The following is a 12,340-nucleotide window of genomic DNA, read 5'->3' on the forward strand; positions in this document are numbered from 1 at the left end:
TACAGATATGTTACTATGCACAAACAAATGCCTTTCAACTTACATGTGCAAAATTCAGAATTTAAATGAATGTGCTGCAATTTGTACAAAAAGAGTCTGTAGTAGCATACGTGTTTTTTAGCCATTAAATAAGCACATTTAGTTTCAAGTTTAAGTTTTGTTTTGAAGAAAGATTTTCTTTAAGGTGAATTTTCGTTTAGTATAAATTGTATCTTAATTTTAATACATTTTTCATCAACCAATTGCCTGGATTTAATACATAAAAAGCAATATAGCAGACAATATAATAATGACATGGAGGCGCCGGCGCGCCACGGTCACACATACACATTTAAAACTCACCGAATTTACAAATGCACATCTGCGCAGCTCCCCCCCTGTAGCCTAAATGATCTAGCACAGCAGCACCTGCGTTAAAAAAAAATCTGGCGCCGCCCCTGGTTATAGCGGCCCACATATTAAAAGGGCTCATAATTAGAGTGAACGTGTCGGGGCCGGGCCGGGCTCGGACACAACGTGCTCGGGCTCGGGTAGGGTCGGGCTTGATTTGTTGGGCCCGATCTAAGCTCTAGCTTGAACGGTCTAGGAGGAGTTAGTGTCCAAAAATTTTCCGGCCAGAAAAATAATAATAAGAAGAACTAGACAAAATAGTTTGTCAAGACAAACTTTAGGTTGGCTTGAGAAAGCCTAGCCTGAAAGTTTTAAGCAGTTGTTGCCTGACCAGAGAGTTTAAAAAAGTTTGAAAAGTTTAAAAAGTTTTAATTTTGATGGCAAGTTACTAGCATGTTTCTAGCATGATTAGCAAGTGACTAGCATGTTGCTAGCATGATTAACAAGTGACTAGCATGTTCCTAACATGATTAGCAGGTGATTAGCATTTTGCTAGCATGATTTCCAAGTGACTAGCATGTTGCTAGCATGTTTCTAGCATGATTAGCAAGTGACTAGCATGTTGATAGCATGATTAGCATTTGACTATTATGTCACTAGCATGTTTCTAGCATGTTTAGCAAGTGACTAGCATGTCGCTAGCATGTTTCTAGCATGATTAGCATGTTACTAGCATTTTACTAGCATGATTAGCAAGTGAATAGCATGTCACTAGCATGATTAGAAAGTGACTAGCATGTTCCTAGCATGATTAGCAGATGATTAGCATTTTGCTAGCATGATTTCCAAGTGACTAGCATGTCGCTAACATGATTATTAAGTTACTAGCATGTCGCTAGCATGTTTCTAGCATGATTAGCAAGTGACTACCATGTCGCTAGCACGTTTTTAGCATGATTAGCAAGTGACTAGCATGTTTTTAGCATGATTAGCAAGTGACTAGCATGTTCCTAGCATGATTAGCAGGTGATTAGCATGTTCCTAGCATGATTAGAAGGTGATTAGGATGTCGTTAGCATGATTATTAAGTTACTAGCATGTCGTTAGCATGTTTCTAGCATGATTAGCATGTTACTAGCATGTTGCTAGCATGTTTCTAGCATGATTAGCATTTTACTAGCATGTCGCTAGCATGTTTCTAGCATGATTAGCATGTTGCTAGGATGGATGGATGGATGGATAGAAATAGTCAGATGATAGATAGATAGATAGATAGATAGATAGATAGATAGATAGATAGATAGAAATAGTCAGATGATAGATAGATAGATAGATAGATAGATAGATAGATAGATAGATAGATAGATAGATAGATAGATATAGTCATATATATATATATATATATATATTGAGATGTTAGATAGATAGATAGATAGATAGATAGATAGATAGATAGATAGATAGAAATAGTCAGATGATAGATAGATAGATAGATAGATAGATAGATAGATAGATAGATAGATAGATTAGAAATATTAGATGACTTTGAATGAGTTTAAATGGATTAGAAATAGTACATAGAAGGGAGGCTTAATGGAGTCTAATGGGCTTCAGTTTGTTTAGATTTGAATTTTGACGTTAAATACACGTGAAATACACGAGAAGTATGTGTTAAAAATCAGTCAAACCACTTCTGTGTGCTTAGAGGGGTGTACCATTCATAGACAGGCAACCACCATTTAACATGCTATAGATCAGCTTATTCAGCCTTATTATTTAGTCTTTTTTCTTTTCTGTTTTGTATAGCCTATAGAAATAATATATTTAAGTTTCAGTTTTATGAAGTATTTATTTTTAAATAAATATTAATTAAAATTTTGTGGTTTGACCCAAGTCCTCAGCAGCCAATGACATTGACCTGTTCAAACTGATTTTTAACACATACTTCATGTGTATTTCACGTGTATTTAACGTGTATTTAACACGTGAAATACACGTTAAATACGCGCTGATTTTTCACGAGTGAAAAATCATGAGTGAATACGCGTGAAATACACGTATTTAATGTGTTGTTGACGCGTTAAAATTCATGTGTATTTGACCCTCTTGGCCTTCATACACATATAATGAAGGGAGACGTGAAAAAAGGACATCGCATTGTTTTGATATGGATTACTTTATCACAGAATATTTGTTCGGCAGCACTTATTTAGTTTAAAAGTAGACATGTAAAGCTTTCTATAGATATATCTCTCATGTCTCTTCGTTGAGTATTCATGGAGTTACAGTTCATTTTAATGACGTGTTTGTAAATGAAGATCAGCGCAGACAAAGGCTGCAGACAGCACACCTTGTTTGTTATCTTTATTTTATAAGTGCCCAAAGTTTTGTTGTTATTATGTTTGTATCCAAAAAAAAGTAGACCCTTTACAGAGACGCGTTAAAATTCATGTGTATTTGACCCCTCATTAAAATGCGCAAAAAGATTTTTAATCGTCTGGACATCGCTAAGACTAACTTTTAAAATTCAGCACATTAGCGCAAATATATGCTATGATATTAAAAAGTTGATTCGGTTATCCTATAATTGGTCTATTCTGTGCTACACTCATAGCGCTATAGCAGATGCGGCTTTAACATAACACAGATAACAAGCAGTTACAGGCAAATAACAGCCTGCTATCTACCAAGCAAACAGCATTTCACTTGCACGTTTAAGTAATAGACAGTAAATTAGAATAAACGCATAAAAATAGATGTACGTAATAAACACATAGACACATAAAAACTTATGTGTGGTAGCCTAGCTGGTCAGATAAATCTCCGTTGACAGCTTGGTTTGATGATATTTTTTATTATTTTTTGGCGCTTCTGACTGAAGTCCGTAGTACGGATGTGGACCGTATCTGCAAGACGACAGTCAAGAGAGACCCAACGTTTACTTGGCACTTTTGGCACTGTCGTAAAACGGATCTAAAACGGAGCTCAAACGGACCTGTGCTGTAACGGACCTTATAGCATCACAAAATGTTGCTGTATAGTTTTTAAACACTGATAATATTGCTCAGCTTAATGACAATCCATTTATCTCATGCTCTAGATAGAAAAAAAAATGCAGACAGGTAACCATGTTGTTTTGAAAATGTTTATTCCACGGAGTTCTTCACACAGTTTGAGAAAAGTATTTCGGATGTGGTCCACATCAGGTAGTCTCTGACAGTCTATGGTCAAAACAGTGTTGGCTCAAATCCGTTTTGCAGATATGGGCCAGAGCAGTTTTTAGCCCTTTTTTAAATGCAGTCGGCTCAGATATGTATCACAGATTCGGGCCACACCAGTGTAGCCTATGTGAAAACAGTATCGGCTCAGATTCATATTGCAGATCTGGACCAAATCAGTGTCAGACACAGCTAATGTCTTTCGGTTACCTATGGGAAAAGTGATCTGGGCCAGATCTGTAAAATGATATAAATACTGAACTGATGGCAGTTAGAATGTTTAAGCTGAAACCTCTATCTGGCACGGATCTGGTTCACTATCAGAAAACATCTCTAAGATAGAAAAACGGAGGCAAGGGGCTTAAAACGGATCCGGGCCAAATGTAATTGCTATCTGGGTCGTGACTTTTTTTCCTTCCAGTATTCATAAGCTGTATTACGCTGTCATATGGGCTGCTGATGAAGCGCTCATTTCGCTCTCGTCTTTCTCTCGGTTCTTTGGCCTGAGACGTCATAATTTATTAATGAGATCCTATACGGTAGGTTTAGCTTGGCAGTGTGAATGAAATGTGTATTTATTTATCCGATCTCTCCCCGAAACGCTGCTGTCATGTGACTTTTTCTCCCTCGATGTCAAATGATATTTCGTTTTGCACGGCTCAACAAACACCTGGATTTTGCTCTTGTTTTGTTCTAATGAGTGGATTGTATTATTTTAAGAAGCTCTTAAAAGTATATAAATTAATTTTACCATGTTGTGATGATGGCAATTGATGTGACGTACAGCTGACAGATAAAGTTTAGCATGGAAGTATTTAAGTTTGTTTTCATGTGTATAATATATTCTTCTAATTGTTTTGTGCCGTTTCGCTGAAGTGTTTTAATGTGACAGGCTGTAAATTCTCTTCAAGTGTTCAGAGAAATACATTGCGAGCTCGCGGGCAGTTGCGCTGCCGCGAATATATTATGTTATTACTTTAAACAGTTCAGAAACATACTGTTATAGCATAACAGTATGTTGGCTTGTTGCCAAGCCAACATAACTAGAAAAAAAAGTTTGTTGAGACAAACTTTAAGTTGGCTTGATAAAGCCTGACCAGAAAGTTTGAAGAAGTTTAAAGAAGTTAGAAGTTTATAGTTTAAAGTTAGATTGATAGATTAGTTGAAAGAAAGATATATTAGTTAGAAAGAATGACAGCTAGATTAGTTAGAAAGAATGATATAGATTAGTTCAAAAGAAAAAATGATAGATAGATTAGTTTGACAGAAAGAATGCATGCGACTAACATGTTTCTAGCATGATTAGCAAGTTACTAGCATGCTGTTAGCATGACTAGCATGTCACTACCATGTTTCTAGCATGACTAGCATGTTGCTAGCATGTTTCTAGCATGATTAGCATGCGAATAGCATGTTGTTAGCATGACTAGCATGTCGCTACCATGTTTCTAGCATGTTTCTAACATGATTAACATGCTGCTAGCATGTTGCTAGCATGTTTCTAGCATGACTAGCATGCAACTAGCATGTTGCTAACATGATTAGCATGTTAATAGCATGTTGCTAGCATATTGTTATCATGACTAACATGTTGCTAGTATATTTCTAGCATGATTAGCATTTGACTAGCACGTTGCTAACATGTTTCTAGCATGATTAGCAAGTTGCTAGCATGTTTTAGGCATGATTAACATGTTGCTACCATGTCTCTAGAATGATAAGCATATTGCTAGCATGTTTCTAGCATGATTAGCATGTTGCTAGCATGTTTCTAGCATGACTAGCATGTTGTTAGCATGTTTCTAGCATGACTAACATGTTACTAGCATGTTTCTAGCATGACTAGCATGCGACTACCATGTTGCTAGCATGATTAGCATGTTTCTAGCATGACTAGCATGCGACTAGCATGTTTCTAACATGATTAGCATGTTGCTATGGTTGTTTCTAGCACGACTAGCATGCGACTAGCATGTTGCTAGCATGATTTTAGCATGATTATCATGTTGCTAGCATGTTTCTAGCATGACTAGCATGCGACTAGTATGTTGCTAGCATTATTTTTTTTTGATTGGTTTGTTTGTTTCTTGTTTGTTTGATTATTAACATGTTGCTAACTTGTATGTTTCTAGCATGATTAGCATGCGACTAGCATGTAGCTAGCATGTTTCTAGCATGATTAGCATGTTGCTAGGATGTTTCTAGCATAAGACTAACATGTTGTTAACATGACTAGCATGCGACTAGCATTTTGCTAGCATGATTTTTCCATGATTAGCATGTTGTTAGCATGTTTCTAGCATGATTAACATGTTGCTAGCATGTTGTTAACATGTTTCTAGCATGATTAGCATGCGACTAGCATGTTGCTAGCATGATTAGCATGCGACTAGCATGTTGCTAGCATGTTTCTAGCATGATTAGCATGTTGATAGTGTGTTTTTGGATTTTTTATAGTGTTATTAGTATGTTTGTTGTATTTTGTTTTAGTTTTATTAGCATGTTGCTAGCATGTCACTAGCATGTTCCTAGCATGTCACTAGCATGTTCCTAGCATGATTAGCATTTTTCTAGCATGATTAACATGTTGCTAGCATGTTGTTAACATGTTTCTAGCATGATTAGCATGCGACTAGCATGTCGCTAGCATGTTTCTAGCATGATTAGCATGTTGCTAGGATGTTTCTAGCATAAGACTAACATGTTGTTAACATGATTAGCATGCGACTAGCATGTTGCTAGCATGATTAGCATGCGACTAGCATGTCGCTAGCATGTTTCTAGCATGATTAGCATGTTTCTAGCCTGACTAGCATGTTGTTAACATGTTTCTAGCATGATTAGCATGCGACTAGCATGTTGCTAGCATGATTAGCATGTTACTAGCATGTTGCTAGCATGTTGCTAGCATGTTTCTAACATGACTAGCATGCAACTAGCATGTTGCATTGTTTCTAACATGATTAGCATGTTGCTAAGATTTATTTGGCATGTTGCTAGCATGTTGTTAGCATGATTTGGATTTTTGTTGAATTTTTTTTAGATTTTTTTGGATGCGACTAGTAGCATGTTGCTAGCATGATTAGCATGCGACTAGCATGTCGCTAGCATTTTCTAGCATGATTAGCATGTTTCTAGCCTGACTAGCATGTTGCTAACATGTTTCTAGCATGATTAGCATGCGACTAGCATGTTGCTAGCATGTTTCTAGCATGATTAGCATGTTACTAGCATGTTGCTAGCATGTTTCTAACATGACTAGCATGCAACTAGCATGTTGCATTGTTTCTAACATGATTAGCATGTTGCTAACATGTCGCTAGCATGTTTCTAGCATGATTAACATGCTGCTAGCATGTTGTTAGCATGTTTCTAGCATGATTAGCATGCGACTAGCATGTTGCTAGCATGATTAGCATGTTACTAGCATGTTGCTAGCATGTTTCTAACATGACTAGCATGCGACTAGCATGTTGCGTTGTTTCTAACATGATTAGCATGTTGCTAACATGTCGCTAGCATGTTTCTAGCATGATTAACATGTTGGCTAGCATGTTGTTAACATGTTTGCATGTTTCTAGCATGATTAGCATGGGACTAGCATGTTGCTAGCATGATTAGCATGCGACTAGCATGTCGCTAGCATTTTTCTAGCATGATTAGCTTGTTTCTAACCTGATTAGCATGTTGCTAACATTTTTCTACATGATTAGTTGTTTCTAACCTGGTTGCTAGCATGCTTTCTAGCATGATTAGCATGTTACTAGCATGTTGCTAGCATGTTTCTAACATGACTAGCATGCAACTAGCATGTTGCATTGTTTCTAACATGATTAGCATGTTGCTAACATGTCGCTAGCATGTTTCTAGCATGATTAACATGTTGCTAGCATGTTGTTAACATGTTTCTAGCATGATTAGCATGCGACTAGCATGTTGCTAGCATGTTTCTAACATGATTAGCATGTTGTTAGCATGTTTCTAACATGATTAGCATGTTGCTAGCATGTCGCTAGCATGATTAGCATGCGACTAGTATGTTGCTAGCATGTCGTTAGCATGTTTCTAGCATTATTAGCATGACTAGCATGTTTCTAGCATGATTAGCATGTTGCTAGCATGACTAGCATGCGACTAGCATGTTGCTAGCATGATTTTAGCATGATTAGTGTGCTGTCCTCACTGCAGTGTAGCAACTGTAGCTATACAGCCAGCTAACTCTGATGCAAAATGACGACAAGTCGTAGTGAGCGATTTCTTGCTGTTTAATGTGGCTTTCAACATCATCTTACATGACAGAGTGAAAACTGTAACAAAGGAAAAAAAGTTCGAATGTTTTAACAAATCTTGTCTAATGAAATATACCCTGTATCTACATGTAAATAACCACTGTAACTATGTTTGGTCTTTTCTTTTTAAACAGTATTGTACATTAACTTATTAACATAATGAATTTTGTACTTACGACATTGCTTCTAGTGCTAACAACAGATGGATTACATGTGCACACATACTGTCAGCTTCCTTTCTTCTATACAGGAAATAACCTCTAACCCCGAACTCCAGGTCTACATCGTATCAAAATAAAAGTCCTTAACATTTTGCCTTAATGGCAACACACTCCCCGCCTGGCATCTGTGAGGTCACTACACTTAACAAATTATGTATTAACTAAACATATGAACATCATTCTTTACTCAGAAGCAAAACAAGTTCTGTAACTGGTCTAAGGTACTTTTTTGAATGTCCTTGATCTGTGGTCTTCAATTCCACCTTACGGACTTTCCCGTCTTCTCCAGGAATAGCCTTTGTGATTATCGCCATAGGCCAGTTGTTGCGGACAACTAGGTTGTCCTTGAGGAGGATAACATCTCCTTCTTGCAGATTTTGGTGGGACTTGGTCCATTTCTTCCGGCCTTGTAAAGTTGACAAGTACACTTGTCTCCAACGGCGCCAGAACATGTTTGACAAGGCTTGTACTTGTCTCCACTGCTTAGTTAGGAGGTCTCTGTCCGTAAAGTCTCCTGGAGGAGGTGGAGTACTGACTTTCTGAGTTAACAACATAGATGGTGTGAGAATGAATGGATCCTCTGGATCATTTGAAACTGGAACCAGAGGCCTTGCATTCATAATTGCTGCCACCTCCGCCATTAGTGTGCACAAGATTTCATGGGTCAGGCGAGTGCCATTTTCAAGAAGCATTGACTCCAGGATCCTTCGAGCCACTCCAATGAGGCGTTCCCATGAACCACCCATGTGCGAAGCATGTGGTGGGTTAAACACCCAGGAGCATCCTTGCTGGTGTAGGTACCTCTGCACAGCGGTGTCTGGTTGGTCTGCGCTCATCCCGAGTTCTCTGCAGGCCCCTATGAAATTCGTGCCACAATCTGACCGTAGTTGTTTGGCTGGTCTTCTTATGGCGAAGAAACGCCTTAAGGCATTGATACAGCTTGAAGTGTCCATTGAGGCAATCACCTCAATGTGAACCGCCCTGGAGCTCATACAACAGAATAATATGGCCCACCTCTTGCTCTCAGGCTGAACTCCTCTTGTACGTCTGGTAGTGATGTGCCATGGTCCGAAGACATCTAGCCCCACATACGTGAAGGGAGGGCAGGCCTTGAGACGCTCTGGTGGCAAATCCGCCATTAGTTGCTCCTGCATCCGTCCTCTGAGTCTACGACAGGTCACGCATTTGTGAAGAGTTGAGTTAATGAGCCTTTTACCTCCCAAAATCCAGAGTCCTGCAGCTCTCACAGCGCCTTCTGTTAAATGGCGACCCTGATGTTTTACTTGGGTATGATGATGTCTGATGAGCAGCAAGGAAACATGGTTGTCTTTTGGGAGAATTACAGGGTTCTTTTGGTCAATCTCTACGTCTGCGTTTTTCAGACGGCCTCCGATACAGATGAGGTCATTCTGCAAGATAGGGTTGAGACGACGTAGACAGCTGTTTATAGGAATTGGCTTGTCTCTTTCTAGAGTTTCAAATTCCTTTCCAAATGCTTTTCTCTGAACGGCTCTAATGATGACTTCTCTGGCTTGGGAAAGCTCATCCGGAGAGCGAGGCAGCTCACATTTATGCCATCCTCTACACTTGTCCATCATGTTAGGGGACTTGTAAGATCTTGCAACATGAATTAAGAATGCCACAGCTCGCTGGAGAGTGTTAAAGGTGGAGAACCTCTCAAAACGCTCTATGCTGAGACCTTTCTTTTGTAGCTGGGTGGCATAACTCTTCACATCCGGACGAATCTCCGCATCCAATTCTGGTGAGACTAAACTGAATGACTGAATAGGCTCTGGTTGACTGGAAAGCTTACGCAAAAAGGTAGGTCCACTGAACCACATTGTTTGTGTGAGACGTGATGCTGGAACAGACCTTGACGCAATGTCAGCTGGATTGTCCTCTGTGCGTACGTATTGCCACTGTTCAGGATTTGTGGTCTGGCGAATACGCTGGACTCGATTGTGGACATATACATAAAACCGTCTGGATTGGTTATGAATGCATCCAAGGACCACTCTGCTATCAGTGTAAAACTTAATGGAATCTAGCTTCAAGTCCAGTTCATCCTGAATCAGTTCAGCCACTTCCACAGCGAAAACCGCAGCACATAGTTCAAGTCTCGGTATGGTTGGCTCTGATTGAGGAGCAAGTTTAGACTTCCCCATGACAAATCCAATGTCAACAATGTCTTCTTGGATGGTCTTCAAATAGGCTACAGCCCCAATGGCCATAGTAGAAGCATCACAGAACACACAGAGTTCTATGCGTTCGGCCTTGGTTAGAGAGAGGCCTGTGTACATCCTTGAAATATGGAAGTGCTTCAACTCTTGAAGTGAGTTTCGCCAAGCCTCCCACTTGCCTAATTTCTCTTCAGGTAATGGAGTGTCCCACTCTGAAGCCTCAGAATTCAGCTCTCTGAGAAGGGCTCTGCCTTGGATTACAACAGGAGCCAAAAAACCCAAGGGATCAAAAACACTGTTCACCATGGAGAGAACTCCACGACGGGTAAACGGTTTTACATCAACTGACACAGAAAAGGTGAATGTGTCCGTAGCTACCTCCCACAGGAGGCCTAAGCTGCGTTGGATGGGTGACTCCTTCCCACAGAGGTCTACCTCTTTTCCAGCTGCCACACAGTCCTCACTTGGGAAAGCTGCCAAGACTGCCGGACTATTTGATGCAAACTTGTGGAGCCTGAGGTTCGACTCAGCAAGTGAAGCCTGAGTCCTACGCAACAAGTCAATGGCTTCAGCATCAGTAGGGACAGAACAAAGACCGTCATCAACATAAAAGTGACGTTCAACAAAGTTGACTGTGTCTTGTCCATATCTTTGTGCACCCTTTCTGACAGCCCTTCTAAGCCCATAAATTGCCACTGCTGGAGACGGGCTGTTCCCGAACACATGGACCTTCATCCTGTAGTCTACGACTTCACTTGTCACATCATTGTTCTTGAACCATAAAAATCTCAAATAGTTCCTGTGTTTTTCTTCTACGAGGAAGCAGTAAAACATCTGCTGTATGTCTGCCATAACAGCCACCTTTTCCTTTCGGAACCGCATGAGTACTCCCAGAAGGGAGTTGTTAAGATCAGGGCCAGTCAATAGGACATTATTTAAGGAGATTCTGGAGTGTTGGGCACTCGAATCAAACACCACCCTGATTTGACCTGGTTTTTGTGGGTGAAATACTGCAAAGCTTGGTAAGTACCAACACTCTTCGTCTTCCCTTAGTCCTGGTGCCACCTCAGCATGATCATTTTCCAGCAGTTTTCCCATGAATGCCACATATTGCTGTTCCATCTCCGGCTTTCTTCTCAAATTGCATTGAAGTGATTCGAATCGTTTGAGTGCTTGGCTGCGGTTGTTGGGCAACCGTTCTCTAGGCTGCCTGAACGGTAGTGGAGCGACCCAACTGTTTGAATCATTTCTGTAGACTTCTTTGTCCATTATGTTCAAGAAAGTCTCATCCTCAATTGATGGTGCCAGCTTGTTGTCCTGTTCGGTGCGGTCAAATACATTTTTACCCAGCCTGTCTTCTTTAGCCCTGCTGAGCCCTAAGACACTCTTCCTGGGCTCTTTGCCATGAAGTTCATCACTGACATGCATAAAACTTGTGCATGGTTGGAGGAGCGAGGGCCGTTTACAATCAAGCACTGTTGTCCTGTAAGTGCTGACATTTGGCTTGTGCGCATTTCCTAGGCAGACCTCTCCAATCAACACCCAACCTAGGTCAAGACGTTGAGCAAAAGGGGCGTTGGGAGGGCCATTTACTTGTTCCCTTACCTTGTGCACTCTAATTACGTCTCTACCAAGCAGCAGGAGGATCTCCGCAGTGGGGTCCAACTCGGGAATGTGTTCTGCTACTTTGACGAGGTGAGGTTGATGAAGAGCGGCGTTCGGCGTGGGAATTTCAGCCCGGTTGTCAGGTAAGTCATTACATTCAATAAGTGGGGGGGAGAGGGATTGTCACTTTCCCATCAAGTGCTTTGACCATAAAATCTTCAGCCCTTCTGCCAAATGTTTCCTCTGTGCTGGAACACATTCTCAATAAGTAAGGATATGGCTTACTCTGAACGTTGAAAAGGTCAAAGAAACTAGACGTCGCCAATGACCGGTTGCTTTGGTCATCTAAAACGATATATGCCTTGATGGCTTTATCTGGAGAGCCCTTGTGATACACCTTTGCTAGGCATATCTTGGAACATGACCTCCCAACTTGTCCTGCACCACATACTTCAGTACAGCTTGAACTGACGACTTCCCTACTGTCATTACCCTCT

General features: G+C 40.3%; 1 protein-coding gene across 1 annotated transcript; it reads right to left on the minus strand.

Annotated features, from left to right (window-relative positions):
• Nucleotides 1-7,682: 7,682 nt before the first annotated feature.
• Nucleotides 7,683-11,666, minus strand: LOC109047383. The gene is made up of 2 exons (XM_019065097.2): nucleotides 8,014-11,666; nucleotides 7,683-7,855 (listed from the first exon to the last, which is right to left on the minus strand). The coding sequence occupies exon 1, from the start codon at nucleotides 11,664-11,666 to the stop codon at nucleotides 8,235-8,237; it is 3,432 nt and encodes a 1,143-aa protein (XP_018920642.2). The 3' UTR covers nucleotides 7,683-7,855; nucleotides 8,014-8,234.
• Between the last annotated feature and the right edge of the window lie 674 nt (nucleotides 11,667-12,340).

The sequence above is a fragment of the Cyprinus carpio genome, unplaced genomic scaffold (genome assembly GCF_018340385.1).
Source record: "Cyprinus carpio isolate SPL01 unplaced genomic scaffold, ASM1834038v1 S000000527, whole genome shotgun sequence".
Taxonomy (NCBI): domain Eukaryota; kingdom Metazoa; phylum Chordata; class Actinopteri; order Cypriniformes; family Cyprinidae; genus Cyprinus; species Cyprinus carpio.

Excerpts from the sequence above, each read along its gene's own strand:
- LOC109047383 (XM_019065097.2), bottom strand. The coding sequence starts at position 11,666 with ATGCATGTCAGTGATGAACTTCATGGCAAAGAGCCCAGGAAGAGTGTC.